Source organism: Carcharhinus amblyrhynchos, chromosome 3 (genome assembly GCF_965287045.1).
Source record: "Carcharhinus amblyrhynchos chromosome 3, sCarAmb.v2.hapA, whole genome shotgun sequence".
Classification (NCBI taxonomy): Eukaryota; Metazoa; Chordata; class Chondrichthyes; order Carcharhiniformes; family Carcharhinidae; genus Carcharhinus; species Carcharhinus amblyrhynchos.
Window position 1 is genome coordinate 111,923,299 of NC_137326.1, and position 15,891 is coordinate 111,939,189.

Sequence of the window (15,891 nt, forward strand, 5' to 3'; positions counted from 1 at the left end):
TCCTCTTTACTCGATTCGCCAGCACTCTGGTCCCAGCACGGTTCAGACCAACCCCATCCCGCCCGAACAGGTCCCACCTACCCCAATACTGGTGCCAATGCCCCATAAATTCAAACCCATTCCTCCCACACCAATCCCTGAGCCACCCATTCACTTCCTTAATCCTGTCAACCCTACGCCCATCTGCACACGGTTCAGGCAGTAGCCCAGAGATAACCACCTTGTCGGTTCTACTTTTTAATTCCATTCCCAGCTTTTCATACTCCCTCCCCAGGTCCTCAGTCTGCATTTTGCTTACGTCGCCGGCACCCACATGAACCACAACGACCGGATTCTCACCCTCCCACTCCAGGTTCCTCTGCAGCCCAGCTGCGACATCCCGGACCCGAGCACCAGGCAGACAACACGCCCTTCTGTGCACTTTGTCATTGTGACAAAGGACAGTGTCAATACCCTTCACCCCACTATCCCCAATCACTACTACGTTCCTTTTCCCTTTCTCTTTGCCTATGTCCTGCTGCAGCACTGTACCGTGTGCAGTTTGCTCACCAACCTCACCTGCCTTGTTCTCATCCAGCCTGGAAGCAAGAACCTCAAACCTGTTATGCAGATTAAGAGGCTGAGGCCTCCGCTCCTCACCCCCCTTCCTCCTCCCAGCAGCCCCCTCTTGTCCCTGACCCTTAGAGTTAGCCAGTCTAGGGGGGGTGGATGTCACTTGCACCCCATTGACATACCTTGGATGATATCATCCTATTGTCTGGAAACTTTTGAAGAACAAAATTGCTATGCGACGGGAAGTGATTGGCAACATAAACAGTCCTCGTGGGACTCTGATGTGGTGGATCAAATCCCTGAAAAAGAAAATAAATTTGTTGCTGGATGCACTTTATATTACATCAGTAAAAACCAGAAATTTCACCATGTAAATAATCAATAATTTCCATGTTTTACTGAATAAACAGTACTATCACTTTACACTGGCACTTTACAACTGTAGGAAAAGTAGCAAACCATACCCAATAAAAGGTAGAATCGTGGTAGCAGTAGTTAGCACTGCTGCCTCACAGCACCAGGGACTCAAGTTCAATTCCGACCTTGAGTGACTGTGTGGAATTTGCATATTCTCCCCATGTCTGTGTGGCTTTCCTCCAGGTGCTCTGGCTTCAGTGCAGCACAGGAACAGGACTTTCAGCCTCCCGCAATCCAAAGATGTTCGGGTAGGTTGATTGGCCATGTTAAATTGCCCCTTAGTGTCAGGGGGATTAGCAGGGTAAATACATGGGGCTACAGGGATAGGGCCTGGTTGGGACTGTCGTTAGAGCAGACTCGATGGGCCAAATGGCCTCCTTCTGCACTGTAGGGATTCTATGATTCTATGATTCTAATCTTAGAAAAAGCAAGTGGAAACCACTGACCATACTTAAGGTACGTTTTGTTGAAGCTGAAACAATAAAATAGATTCAACCAGGTATTGTAAGGAGTAAGATGCAAGAATAGGGCAGGTGACTCCAAGATCTAAATGACTGGTAACATTTTAAAAGTGGGGAGATCCAGAGCAAGGGAAGGGGTATTTAATTTTCAGTTCAAATGGTTCAAGTGTGAGATTGACACAATTTAAGAGCAGAAAGAAGAACGCTTAGTAGACCAAAATTGGAAGAGTCAACAAGTATACAAATGAGGGATGAGTGGGACAGTGCATAATAAATGGACAGCACAGTTTTGGATGAGTTAGAATCGTGGTAGGATTGTGAAATGTATGCTGGTTAGGTCAGCTTTCAGAAGCAGCATAAAGGCTAAAGGAGTGAGAGAGAACTACCTTTACCAAATAACTAGTGAAAAGTTTCCATTACTGTTTAATTGCCTTTGGAATGGAAAAGAAAAGAAACGCACAAGTGAGAAGTTCTACAGTAGTTCGGAAGAGTGGGAGATTGTGAAGTTAATCCTGATTACCATATATGTTTAAATGTACAGGGCTCAAATAGGAGCTTTTAGATATAGTCTTGCAATATAAATGCAGAATTATAAAACAAATCATGTACATTAGCAATAATGAAAATACGAGGAGAAGGAAGATCACGTAGGATGGCATAGTTAGAGCTCAGGAGAAATGAAATTTAGAGAAGCAGTTAATGCTGAAATGGAAAAAGAAATGTGGCAGAGATGTTCCTCAATCTGGCCAGTTTTATCAATAATTCTGTGGTCTGTAAAAAAGGTGCTGGGAAGCCCTCTGAGCTTTTGGAGTTTAGCCAGAGTTCAACTACGTAAAGTTTAAAAAAAGTATTTAATCACAAAAAAGCAGCTTAGCTTAAGTGAGGTAGCTCAGGGTTTAAAAATTTTAACTGGTGGTCAGATCATAAATTACTCTCAATTATATTGTCAAAAAAAAAAGTATAAAATTATTATACAGGGAGCTGAATGCTTTTAGTAAGTCATGGCAAATATTTGCAGTGGACTGAAATCGACTTAATCATGATTGCATTTGTGCCTGCGCAACCAGAACGGGCAGATTAAGTGGCAGATAGAAATTATGAAATAAAAGTGAGACTAAATGCATTTTGGCAGAAAGAATGGGGAGAGGCAACACAAGGCTCCAAAAGCATACAAGAACAGAGAATCTGGAACTGCACACACGAATGATATGGGATGTTCAAAAACAGAGGCTTTAAATACAAAAAACAGGGAAGTTGTGCTGAATGTTTATAAAGCTCTGGTTAGGCTACAACTAGAGTCTTAGATCCTGTGTGGTGGCCAGAACAATAGGAAGGACATGAGGGTTCTTGACAAGGTGCAGGGGAGATTTACCAGAACGGTTACAGGGATGGGAGGGGGGATTTTGGCTATGAGGCTAGGTTGGAGAAGTGCAAGTTTTTCCTCCTTGCAACAAACAAGTTGAAGGGGAGATCTGATCAAACAGTATAGGACCATGACAAGATTAGATGAAGCTGACAAGGAAAAACTTCCCATTAGCTGATAGTACAAGGACTATTACTCAAAAAAGTGACACAAAGCAGGAAACTACAGGCCAGTTAACATAACACGTCAGGGAAAATGTAAGAAGCTATTATCACAAGACTCCGACAGTGCAATGGAGGCTATTCAGCCCATTGAGTCTACACTGACTCTCCAATAGATCATTTTACACAGGCCCTAAGCTTATGCACTTACCCCACTAATCACCCTAATCTACACATCTCGTGATACTATGGGACAATTCAGCATGGCCAATCCTCCTAACCTGCATATCATCTGACTGTGGGAGGAAACCAGAGCACCCAGAGGAAACCCATGCAGACACCTGGAGAATGTGCAAACTCCACAGTTACCCAAGGCTGGAATTGAACCCAGGATCCTGGCGCTGAGGTAGCAGTGCTAATCTCTGTATAGTAGTAGATAGTAGTATCCCTGTTACAAACAACATTACCGCTGGCCACTTAGATAAATTCAAGGTTATTAGGCTGAATCAACATGGCTTTTTGAAAAGGAAATCATCCTTATCTATTTTATCCACAGCATCTGTTGAAGGATTAACATATGCTGTGGATAAAGGGGAACCAGTGGATGGGCTGCATTGAGATTTCCAGAAAGCATTTGATAAAGTGCACATCAAAGGTTACTGCAGAAAGTAAAAGCTCATGATAGTGAGGGTAATATTTTAGTATGGCTAGAGACTAGCTAGCTTACAGGAAACAAACAGTAGGCATAAACGAGTCACCCCAAGTGACAGGATGTAAACGTATGGCGTGCCACAGGGATTACTGCAGGGACCTCAACCTTTTACAATTTATAAGTTACTTGGATGAATGGCCCAAAGGTATGTTGCCAAATTTGCTGATGGCATAAAGATAAGTAGGTTGTGAGGAGAACATATGAAAATTACAAATATAGGTAGGTCAGGTGAGTGGGCAAAAATCTGGCAGAGTCTAAATGTGGGAAAACGTGAAATTGTCCATTTTGACAGGAAGAATAAAATCAAATGGTGAGAGATTGCAGAGCTCTGAGATGTAAAGGGATCTGGGTGTCCTAGTGCAGGAGTAGCAAAAGGTTAGTATGCAGGTATAGCAAGTAATTAGGAAAGCTGCTGAAAATTATTGTTTATTGAGAGGGGAGTTGAATACAAAAGTAGTCTCCTTATTAAGAAAGAATGTAAATACATGAAAACACTTTACAGAAGATTTATTAGACTAATACTTGGAATGGGCAAGCCATCTTATGAGAAAAGGTTGAACAGGCGAGGTTTGTATCTGCCTGTTAGAGATTAGAAGTGTAAGAGGCAAATTGATTGAAAAATATAGAATCCTGAGAGGTAGACATGATGGACTGGAAAAGGAACAGCAGCCCATTGAAGACAGAACAAAGCAGGTGGTGGGTGACAGAATTGAAGGAGAGCTAGTATAGGCTGTTTGCTTTCTTCTATGCTATTATGATCATGACTCACATTGCTTCTTGCTTTACTACTACAACAACTTGCACTCACTTAGCATAGCTAATAGAGAAAGGTTTCTCAACCAACGAAGCCATGACCTTTGCTATGTCTTTAGCAGCACAAGGATGATTCCTTTGATAGGACTTTGTATCCTTTCAAATCAGAATCTTTCAAACAACATATCTAAACACCACTATTTTGCACATTTATACAGTATCTAATAAACAAACTACTCAATCTAGATTTACTGTTAATCATTGAATTGATAATATTTCTTCTCCAATATAGATGCCGGATTCCACAAGTATGCAGATAACACCCAGTTTTACTTAACCATCATCTCACTTGATCTGTTCACTGCCTCTCATCAGGGTACTTGTTGACATCCGGTTCTGAACAAACCACAATTTCCTGTAACTAGACATCAAATCCAAAATCATGGTCCTTCAGTAACAACTTCCAACTTAGCATCTATTTAATCGTGAGCTGATCTTCCAATCTTATTCTCTCCATCACAAAGACCACTCCTTCCATTCTATCATCCACCACTTGCTCTGTTTCACAGCCTGCGTTGAAACACCATGATTTTGTTACCTTCAAACTCAGCTATTCTATTATTGGCCTAGCTGGCAGTCAATAATAGAATAGCTGAGTTTGAAGGCAGGACAGTCTTCAACTGTTCACAAATGTGAACTCATGCAAAAATCTGCTGCTCAACTCCCAAACCAAACTAAGTCAACCATAAATGCTGACCTATATCAACCTTCTTTTTATCAATGCATTGATTTTTTTAAAAAACCCTCATGGTCAAATCTCCCCTGAACTCTGCCTTTTAGAACTGTAACTGACTTGCATCGACCCCACAACTCTTAAGAACTCTACTGGCTTCAACTGTCACTCCACCATTAACAGCTGGGACTTCAGCCATTATAGATTTTCAACAAAATTTCTTTCCACTCTACTCCTTTGGCCCTTCTTACAATCTGCTTCTTAACCAAGCTTTTAACCATGCAGCCTGACATCTCCCTCTCTCATTCAGATAGGCACTTTGTCTGATTATGCTCTTGTGGAGCATAATGGAAATGTTTTCTTCATTAACAGTGTTATATAAGCAGCAAGTTGTTTAATTTTCTTACAAATACTTCAAAATGATTTATGATGGCCTAATATTATGTACTCCTGAAATATTAAAATTAAGAGCATGTATTAGCATAGATAAAATACCATACTTCCTGACCACAGTTCAGTGACAGCATTCAGACCTCTGCATCTGGCCATCATGAATACAAGTCCCACTTCAGTCATTTGAGCACATATCCAACATGGTGCTTCAGTGCTGTACTGAAGCAGTGATACATTATTCAAGATGCCAATTTTCAGAAGACATATTAAACCAAGATTATATCAGCTTGTTGAAGTGATATAATAAATCCCATGCTATTACGTGAAGATCAGGGCAGTTTTCCTGATGTCCCAGACAGCATTTACTTCAACTATCAGCATAAATAACACAGGTTAGTCACTTACCTCATTAATTAGAAAGATACATTGGCTGAAAGCGTTAAACTGAGGGGACAGATTTGTATTCCCTTGAGTACGGAAGATTTAGTGGTGATCTAATGGAAGTGTTTCAGATGAAAGGTTTAAAGAGGGTTGAGAAAAATTATTGTCTCTGCTGCACAAATCCCAAATAAGGAAACATTAACTTAAAGCACAAAAAGAGTAGTGGAAATTTGGAACTGCCCCTAAAATTACTGTTGAGTTGGGCTAATTAAAAATTGTGAAATTTAGGGTGGAAAATATCTTTGTCAGGCAATAATATTAAAAGATATGAGACTAAGTTAGGCAAGTAAATGGAGTGGAGAAATAGTTCGTCCATTATCTAAATGAATAGTGCAAACTCAAGAGGTCCAAGAGCTTTCTCCTGTTCTCATCTTCATTGCTCTCTCTGAGATCTTGCTCTGTGCAACAATTGCTGCTTTTACTTACTGACGGATTTTCAAAAATAAATTAGCTCTGACAAAGGGTCATCTAAACTCGAAACGTTGGCTATATTCTCTCTCGGCAGATCTGCTGAGATTTTCTAGCATTTTCTGTTATTGCTTCAGATTCCAACATCCACAGAACTTTTCTCTTATTAAAAAATAACTCATTGGCTGGCAAGTTTGAGACTTCCTGCAGAGGAGCAACATCTTCCTACTTAGAAGATTACAACACACTGTGAAGGTCATTTTGATTTCCACAATCAATCACGCAACATCATCAGTTTCATTCCATCTCTGCTGGGCGCGGCTTTGATATCTTCAAGTGCTGGGAAGTGACAGCAGTCACACAGTGCACTAAGAGTGAACAGCTTAGCCGATGGTGCGTACAGGACAGGCGAGAGAAAAAAAGAAACTTCTGAAAACTAATCTGGAGCCCCGCGAAATGGGTCCCTAGTCTGTTAAAGGAAAAATTCCAAGTGACAGACAGATCAACTAGTGCTGTAACTTATGAGAGTGGAAAACCAACTCGAGCGGCCGACAGAGATCATCATCAAACTCTGGTTAAACAATTTCAGTTTTAAATTTATCTAGTTTTTCTAGCTTAAAACAACAAAAAAAAACATCGGTTGCTGAAACTTCAGCACCAGGAACTCAGAATCTGGAGTGTGAAGCTATTTCAGTCCCACCCACCGCTTGACAAAACAGCTGCCCTGCCAACTTTCCGGCCCACACAGCCTGGCCGCATACCAAACAGCGCCACATAGACACACAAGTGAGGAGGAAAGAGCACATCACCGTCCGATCACAGCCAGCCTGCAGCCCCGGCTCTCACCACCACCTCCCCTCCTCAGAGGTTCGGCTTTAACAAACACACAAAGGCGGCGGTTCCACCTACCAACTGCTGCCGTATCCAGCGGATCATGGTGCTTCCAGCAGGCCGGCGCAGAGGGAGAAAGGGACCGACCGACAGCCTGCCAAGCCGGCCGGCCGGCTGCAGCCGCCTCCCCCGGAGGAGCGGGGGGGGGGGGGGGGGGAGGGGGTCGCTGCTGATGGAGGGAGAAGACGGGGGAGAAGGTTTCAGCTGCTTTCCTGTCCCCGGGATTCAGTGACAGGGAATTGAGCTTCAGTCCCGAACCGGCATCATCATCATCAACAACAGCCCTACCGCCTCTCCCTCCCCCCGACACACACATACACACTGACAACACCGGAAACAGCCTCCCCGTGATGTCACCACACTTCCGGCGCGTGTGGAGGGGCGGGGTTATTGTCATGGGGACAAAAAAACCCCACACAACTTGCATTGATGTAGCGCCTTCCCGAGGAGGACATAAAACATAGAACATAACAGCGCAGTACAGGCCCTTCGGCCCTCGATGTTGTGCCGACCTGTTAAACCAATCTCAAGCCCTACACTACTCCAATATCATCCATATGTTTATCCCATGACCATTTAAATGCCCTTAATGTTGGCGAGTCCACTACTGTTGCAGGCAGGGCATTCCACACCCTTACTACTCTCTGAGTAAAGAACCTATCTCTGACATCTGTCCTATATCTATCACCCCTCAATTTAAAGCTATGTCCCCTTGTGCTAGCCCGCTCCAACTGAGGAAAAAGGCTCACACTGTCCACCCTATCTAAGCCTCTGATCATCTTATATGCCTCTACTAAGTTACCCCTTAACCTTCTTTAATGAAAACAGCCTCAAGCCCCTTAGTCTTTCCTCATAAGACCTTCCCACATACTAGACAATATCCTGGTAAATCTCCTCTGCACCCTTCCCAATGCTTCCACATCCTGGTTCTGAATCCAGGAGATGACACTCAGCCATACATAGAGAGGGAGAGACTAAGTCAGGTGACCATAAAGTTTGGTCAAAATGGTAAATTCTAAGGAGTGTTCTTCAGGAGGTCTTCGGCATAGCTTCCCCAACACCATCTCTCCTGTGTGCAAGGTGGCGTTGAGTGAAAAGAAATGTGTTTAGGATTCCTATAGTGCAGAACGAGGTCATTCGGTCCATCCAGTTTGCACTGACTTTCCAACAGAGCATCCCCACCCAGACCCTATCCCCATAACCACATTTACCCTGCTAATCTCCTTGACATGAAGGGGCAATTTACCATAGAATCCCTACAGTGCAGAAGGAGGCCATGCAGCCCATTGAGTCTGCACCGATGCACCAAAAGAGCATCTTATCTAGGCCCTATCCTTGTAACCCCACATATTTACACTGCTAATCCCTCTAACTCACAGTAAGGGGCAATTTAGCATTGCCAAATCACCTAACCTGCACATGTTTGGAGTGTGGGAAATCAGAGCACCTGGAGGGAACCCATGCAGACACTGGCAGGATGTGCAAACTCTGCACAGACAGTGTCCCAAGGCCAGAATTCAACCTGGGTCCCTGGTGCAATGAAGCATAGTGCTAACCACTGTGTCACCGTGCCACCCTATTTAGCATGGTCAATCAACCTAACCTGCACATCTTTGGATGGTTTTTGTTTTATATAAATGAATATACATAATGGCCACAAGAGTTTGCAGGATTACCACTCCCTCCTTCATGAACAAGTTACAATATGTTCGATTTCCAAACTTTTTTTATTCCTTTAGTCAAAAGTCAAACTTAACCACAGATTTCCTATTCCTAAGAAGGTGCAACCTTTCTTGACACAAACTTTCAGAACTGGTGGAAAAACACCGATCAATCTTGAGCTGAGCCTGGGGAAAAGTTTTCTCCAATGAGGATTGATTTTGATCTTGACGTATAGTTGAATTTTCCACTTTGGCAGACATATCTGTCTGACTCTGACTTGGATCCAAACTGGTTTCCAACACAACTTGTACTGGAATAAGCATTGGTACTTCACTTGGATCCAAACTATCTGATTTACCAGACGCATTTGATTCATTTTGACTTATTTTTCTTGAACCGCTGAAGGTAAAACATGACCTACAAGTGTAAACCTAACCTGATGGAATTTAACACAGACAAATGTGAGGTGATGCGATTTGGAAAATCGACTACAGAAGGGAAGTATACAGTAAATGGTAGAGACCTTAGAAATATTAGCTTACAGACGGATCTAGGTATGCAGATCCACAGTTCCTTGAAGGTGGCAACTCAGGTGGATAAGGTGGTCAAGAAGGTGTATGGTCTTCTTAATCAGGGCGCTGAGTATAGGAATTGGAAAATCATTTTGCAGCTGTGTAAGATTTTAATTAGGTCGCATTTGGAGCATTATGTATAGTTCTGGTCGTCACACTACTGGAAGGATGTTGATGCATTGGAAAGGGTGCAGAAGAGATTTATGAGAATGTTGCCTGGTTTGGAGAATATGGACTATGAAGAAAGATTGAACAAGCTTGGATTGTTATCACTGGAGCATTGGAGGATAAGGTTTACAAGTTTATAACAGGCTTGGATAGAATGGATAGTCAGACTCTATTTCCCAGGGCCAAAATGTCAATTACTCGGGAGCAAAGTTGAAATTGAGAGGGGGAAAGTTTAAGAGAAATGTAAGGGGCAAGTTTTTCACACAGAGTCTGGTGAATGCCTGGAACATGCTGCCGGAGCAAGTGGTGGAAGCAGATTCTATTACAAGGTTAAAGAGGCATCTGGATAGTTACATGAATAGGCAGGGAACAGAGGGATGTGGACCATTTTGAGGCAAGAAAATATTAGATTAGAGAGGCATCTGTGTCAACACAAACTTGGTGAGCCAAAGGGCCGTTCCTGTGCTGTACTGTTCTTTGTTCTTTCCATTACCACCTAACTTGAGCAAATATATGCAAGCTCAGCATACTTTTATGACTGGTAGCCACTTTGACCACTTGTGATTACTCTAACCATCATGTTCAATTTCACACTTGTTTTCCCTCACTTTGCCCCTATTAAGTCTCCCGTTCTGTTTTGATTGTTTCCCTTCTACTGACAATGCTAAATGTGACTTTAACAATGAAATCTTATTCAGGGCTGTCTTCTAAGAAACAGTTCAGCTTGTGTTTTACAGGTAGTAGGCTGAGGCATGTTACGATAACTGAACAGAAGGATCACCAGACTGATCCAAAGATTACTGACTTTTTCATATTTGTATCTGTCATTTGCTTAAGAGCATGCTTAACAATTTGCACACTCTGCTGCTTCATTTGAAGAAGGAGAAAATAATGCAACTCTGGTGTGGCTTACACCTTTTAATCCCAGGAATTTTCCAATTCTTCTGAATAAACCCAAGGTCCATTATTTGGCACAATTTCCTCCAGGAACCTGTTAACAGAATGAAGAATTTTGATGGGTGCTGTTTGATTCATTGGAAATCCCTTAACCACTTCAAATGGATAGCTATCACAATTAAGAGATGTTGTCCTTCAAATTCTGCAAAATCGTCTATCAGACTCTAGCTGACCATTTCCATTGCTGCAAAGATACCGATGGCACTTCTTTTCTTCACTGCTTAACATGCATGACACTGTTTCAATGTAGCTTCTATTTTCTTATTTGATCCCAGCCACCAAAAATGGCTTCTCTATAGGCAGTTTGTCAAACACATCCTTAAATATCAATCACGAAGATCACATAACTGTGATCGATCCATTTCAGGAATTATAACCATGGCTCTCCTAAACTTTTATCAACACATTCTTAAGCATTAAAAATGGCCTGATTTGAAAATTCAGTATCTGTGCTGGCCACCCATTTTTACATTCTTGCCAATATAAGGTCCCAATGAAACGTTCTACTAACATCATCAGCTGTGATTGGCAACTCACTTACATGCAAAAAGAAAAGCACATAATCTGTGCACTAATCTAAACATCACATCAGCATTATGATGATCTTCCATCATTGTATTTAATGTTGGCTTCAAGGTGGACAAGATCAAAATCTTCATTCAGACTGCAGCTAAAGTGGGTACTGGACTTAGAATAGCCATCTGCGGCTTATGCTTATTTTCAAACATGCAACTATGACCATACAAGTACCTATGAAATATTCTTACTCCTAAAATCAAGGACAATGAATTCTTGACATCCTATCTGAGAATGATTTCATTTACTGGCATTGATTGTGGATGCATGAGGTCAAGGACAATTGGTCTCCCTTTATCACTATCCAACAAATCCAGCACTTATGCTCTATGGAGAAGCATCACATGAAAGCTTAATCTCTCTGACCACATCGTAATATACAAACATTGTACCATCAACAAGCTAACTTTTTCACAAATTAAATGCCTAGTCAGACTGCTTCTTACAATTCCGCAGAATATTGTTCCTGAAGGGTTCATTCAATAGATGCAGTAATGTTACTAAATTTGGTATGAATTTACCATAGTAATTCATGAGGCCGAATAAAGATCTGAGCATAGAGTTGTTCTGAGGACATGGTGTATCTTTTATTGCTTGAAACCCTTATTATTGGTAAGATGTAACCCAGCCTTGTCTACCCTGTGACCCCAGTACTCAACAGAGTTTTGAAACATTTCATATAGAGTCATAGAAGTCTACAGCATGGAAACAGGCCCTTCGGTCCAACTTGATATTTGTGTGCCTTCACTCGAACACCATGCTTTTCAAAATGTTGGAGCATATTTTAGTCTGTCATGGGGCTGCTTGCCTGGAGTTGAAATAAGCATGTCATCCAAATTGCACACAACTCCCTGAAATTCTTGCAAAATTTGATCCATCCCCCTCTTATGTGGACTGAAGAAACACCAAACGGCAGTCTATAAAACTGAAACTGTTGTGCATTGATAATCAAGTACAACTTAGACTCATCGTCTAAACCAAGTTGCTTTTGGCATTTGTCAATCTAACTTTGAAAAAATCTGACTGGACAATATTGTGAATAGATCCTCCACATTTGGCAAATTATTGGGTGGATTACATCCCAATACCTGATTTACAATTACCTTATAAGCCCCACATATTTTTTCACTACCATCTGACTTTGGTACTAGCCCAATGGAAGTAGCCCAATTACTCTGCTCTATGTTAGGGATAATGTTCTCAGGCTCAAATCTTTTCAATTCTTGCTTCATCTCCTCTCACAGAGCACAGGGTAATGTAACATTCTTTGTTGAAATTCTCCAAAATTTCAATCAATTGAAGCTTTTTCAAAGGCGCAGTTAACTCCCTAATGTCCTCATTAGGTAGCTGATTCCTTAAAACAATAGCTTTCTGCAGTTTCCAAAGTCTGGGTTTGCAGTACTGCTAAGCTGAATCAACATGTCCTTCTGCACTGCAGAACACAGTCCAAGCCCATCCTGTCACCCCTAACGGCACTAATGCTCCATTCCAGGCTACAGTAGACATGCCCACACCATAAGGTGTCATTTTGGTTTCCTAGCTACACTATAAAAAACATAGTAATCACTTCTTTGAGGTAGCCTCCTACAAATGCCCCTATCTTCACTATCATAAGAAACATCTAAAATTCTTTGAAACTGCCTCTCCCACTTGAGGTGCATAAGTTTTACATAAGATTGGAAAATTTACACAAGTTGAAGACATCATAACATAATGATATGGATTTGGGACAGACTGGACTTGAACTATTTCACAATAAGACCTATTGTACCACTTAACAAAAGAATCTCCCAGATTGGACCCATCAATGTCCATCTATTTTTACACTGTCCCACACTTGCTGGAGTAAACCATATCTCCCCTCTTAGGTTTCCAGTACGCTCATTTCCAAACACCACTTGTCACAGCTAAATGCTGATCATCAATCCAAGAAGAATGATTCCACTGACAAACTCTATCTTTATTTGCGCTAAAAGAGAAACAAGGTAGTTCTTATGTGCAGTTTGTAATCGGTTCATCATTCAAATTAATTTAATTTCAAAATGGTTGCTGTACGACTTTTACTAGTGTGTAGAAACATAGACCATTAGGATGGTAACATCCTGATGATAAAATTTCCCTAGAAGTCTTAATCTAAAAGCTACATTTTATAAGACCTAAACCTTAGAAGAACTCAACCTGAGAAGAACCAAACCTTTAAACTGTATACCAACAGCAATCCAATAAAAGCAGAAATCCACACATGGAAGAGCTTATTTCTCTCAAGCTACATCAAATAATAAAAATGTTGAGAAATTCTAACAAGTTACCAGTAGGAATAAACGTATTGAAACAGGTGTCTACCTGAGACATCATACATGTATGATGATGAAGGATAGGTGTCAATATAAGACATCCACATATGTGTAATGATGATGGATACTAATTCACAACCATCAGAAACAATTTAACATGAGCTGGCAAGCAGGAATTGACTCATCATTTCATTTTGCCCAACAATTGCTCAACCAATAGTCTGAACACTTGCTCAACTACTTCACTTTTAACTGGGTTTTCCTGGCACTTACTTTCCATGATGGGAACTGGCTCATTACTCACTTCCTCATTCTCATCTGAGATTCTTACTAAGCAATTCTGTCCATCTCATATTCAACCTTGCTTTACTGATCCCTGTGACTGATTTGAACATAAACATAAGAACATAAGAAATAGGAGCAGGAGTAGGCCATCTAGCCCTTCGAGCCTGCCCCGCCATTCAATAAGATCATGGCTGACCTGTCGCTGCTCAGTTCCACATTCCCGCCCTCTCCCCATAACCCTTAATCCCCTTGCTTATCAAAAACCCATCAACCCGCGTCTTAAAAATATTTAGCGAGGCAGCCTCCACCACTTCAACGGGCAGAGAATTCCAGAGATTCACCACCCTTTGAGTGAAGAAGTTCCTCCTCAACTCTGTTCTAAACCACCCCCTCTTTATCTTGAGGCTGTGCCCCCTAGTCCTACTGTCCTTTCTGAGCGGGATGAGTCTCTCCACTTCTATCCTATCCATCCTATTCATCATCTTATATGTCTCAATGAGATCTCCCCTCATTCTTCTAAACTCTAACGAGTACAAGCCTAGTTTATTCAGCCTCTCCTCATAGCTCAACCCCCTCAACTCCGGTATCAGCCTATTAAACCTCCTCTGCACTCCCTCTAAGGCCAAAATATCCTTACGTAAGTGCGGCGACCAAAACTGCACGCAGTACTCCAGCTGTGGCCTCACCAATGCCTTATACAGCTGCAGCAAGACCTCCCTACTTTTATATTCAATCCCCCTCACTATGAAGGCCAGCATCCCATTAGCCTTCCTGACCACCTGCTGCACCTGCAAGCTGGGTTTTTGCGACTCATGCACAAGGACCCCCCGGTCCCTCTGCACCGTCGCCTGATGAAGTATCTAACAAACTCTCTGTCCAACTGTCTCTCTGCAAATTTGATAATGATGGAGAACCCAACAAATTAGAATCAAACCGAAAAATAAAAGACATGGTGGCACAGTGCTTAGCACTGCAGCCTCACAGCACCACAGACCTGCGTTCAATTCCGGCCTTGGGTGGCTGTCTGTGTGGAGTTTGCACATTCTCTCATCTGTCTGAGTGGGTTTTCTTTGGGTGCAGATTAGGTGGATTGGCCGTGTTAATTTGCATCTTAGTGTCCCAAAATGTGTAGATTGAAAGGATAGTAAATATATGGGATTACAGGACTCAAGTGGGGGAGAGGGACTGGGTAAGATACTCTGACAGAGTTGGTGCAGACATGATGGGCCGAATGGCCTCTTCTGCACTGTCGTGATTCTGTATGGATCAGACGCTTCCAAAATAGCATGACAGTGATGACTTGATATTTGATTTGGTTTATTATTGTGACATGTATTAGTACACAGTGAAAACTATTGTTTCTTGTGCGCTATACACACAAAGCATACTGTACATAGGGAAGGACAGAAGAGAGTGCAGAATGTAGTTATAGTCATAGCTATGGTGTAGAGAAAGATCAATGTAATGCAAGGTAGATCCATTCAAAGTCTGATGGCAGGAGGAAAGAGGTTGTTTTTGAGTCGGTTGGTGTGTGTCCTCAGACTTTTATATCTTTGTCCAGATGGCAGAAGGTGAAAGAGAGTATATCCGGGGTGCATGGGGTTCTTGATTATGCTGGCTACTTTTCCAAGGCAGCGGGAAGTATAGACAGTGTCAATGGATGAGAAGCTGGTTTGAGTGATGGACTGGGCTTCATTCACAACCCTTTGTAGTTTATTGCAGTCTTGCTCAGAACAGAAGCCACCAAGCTGTGATACAACCAGAAAGAATGCTTTCTGTGGCACATCTGTAGTAGTTGTGAGAGTTGTAGTGGATATGCCAAATTTCCTTAGTGTCCTGAAAAAATAAAGGTGGCGGTGGGCTTTCTTAACTATAGTGTCCACTATAGTTAAGAATGCCCACCGCCACCTTAACTATAGTGAAGGGATGATGACAAATTGTTGGTGATCTGGATGCCAAAAAACTTGAACTCAACCATTTCTACATCGCTACTGATGTAGATAGGAGCATGCCCTCCACTACGCTTCCTGAAGTCGATGACTATCTCCTTCATTTTGTTTACATTGAGGGAGAGATTCTTGTTGTCAGACCA

The 15,891-nt window shown here is 42.0% G+C and overlaps 1 protein-coding gene across 3 annotated transcripts in view; it reads right to left on the reverse strand.

Annotated features, from left to right (window-relative positions):
• atp11b (ATPase phospholipid transporting 11B) overlaps positions 1 to 7,415 on the reverse strand; it is a 165,331-nt gene extending 157,916 nt beyond the window's left edge. For all 3 annotated transcript variants that reach the window (XM_080185740.1, XM_080185739.1, XM_080185741.1), the window contains exons 1-2: positions 7,304 to 7,415; positions 735 to 851 (exon numbers count right to left, since the gene is read on the reverse strand). In XM_080185740.1, the coding sequence (XP_080041866.1) occupies positions 735 to 851; positions 7,304 to 7,330 (144 nt within the window). In that variant the 5' untranslated portion in view covers positions 7,331 to 7,415. The remainder of the gene's footprint in view (positions 1 to 734; positions 852 to 7,303) is intronic.
• Between the last annotated feature and the right edge of the window lie 8,476 nt (positions 7,416 to 15,891).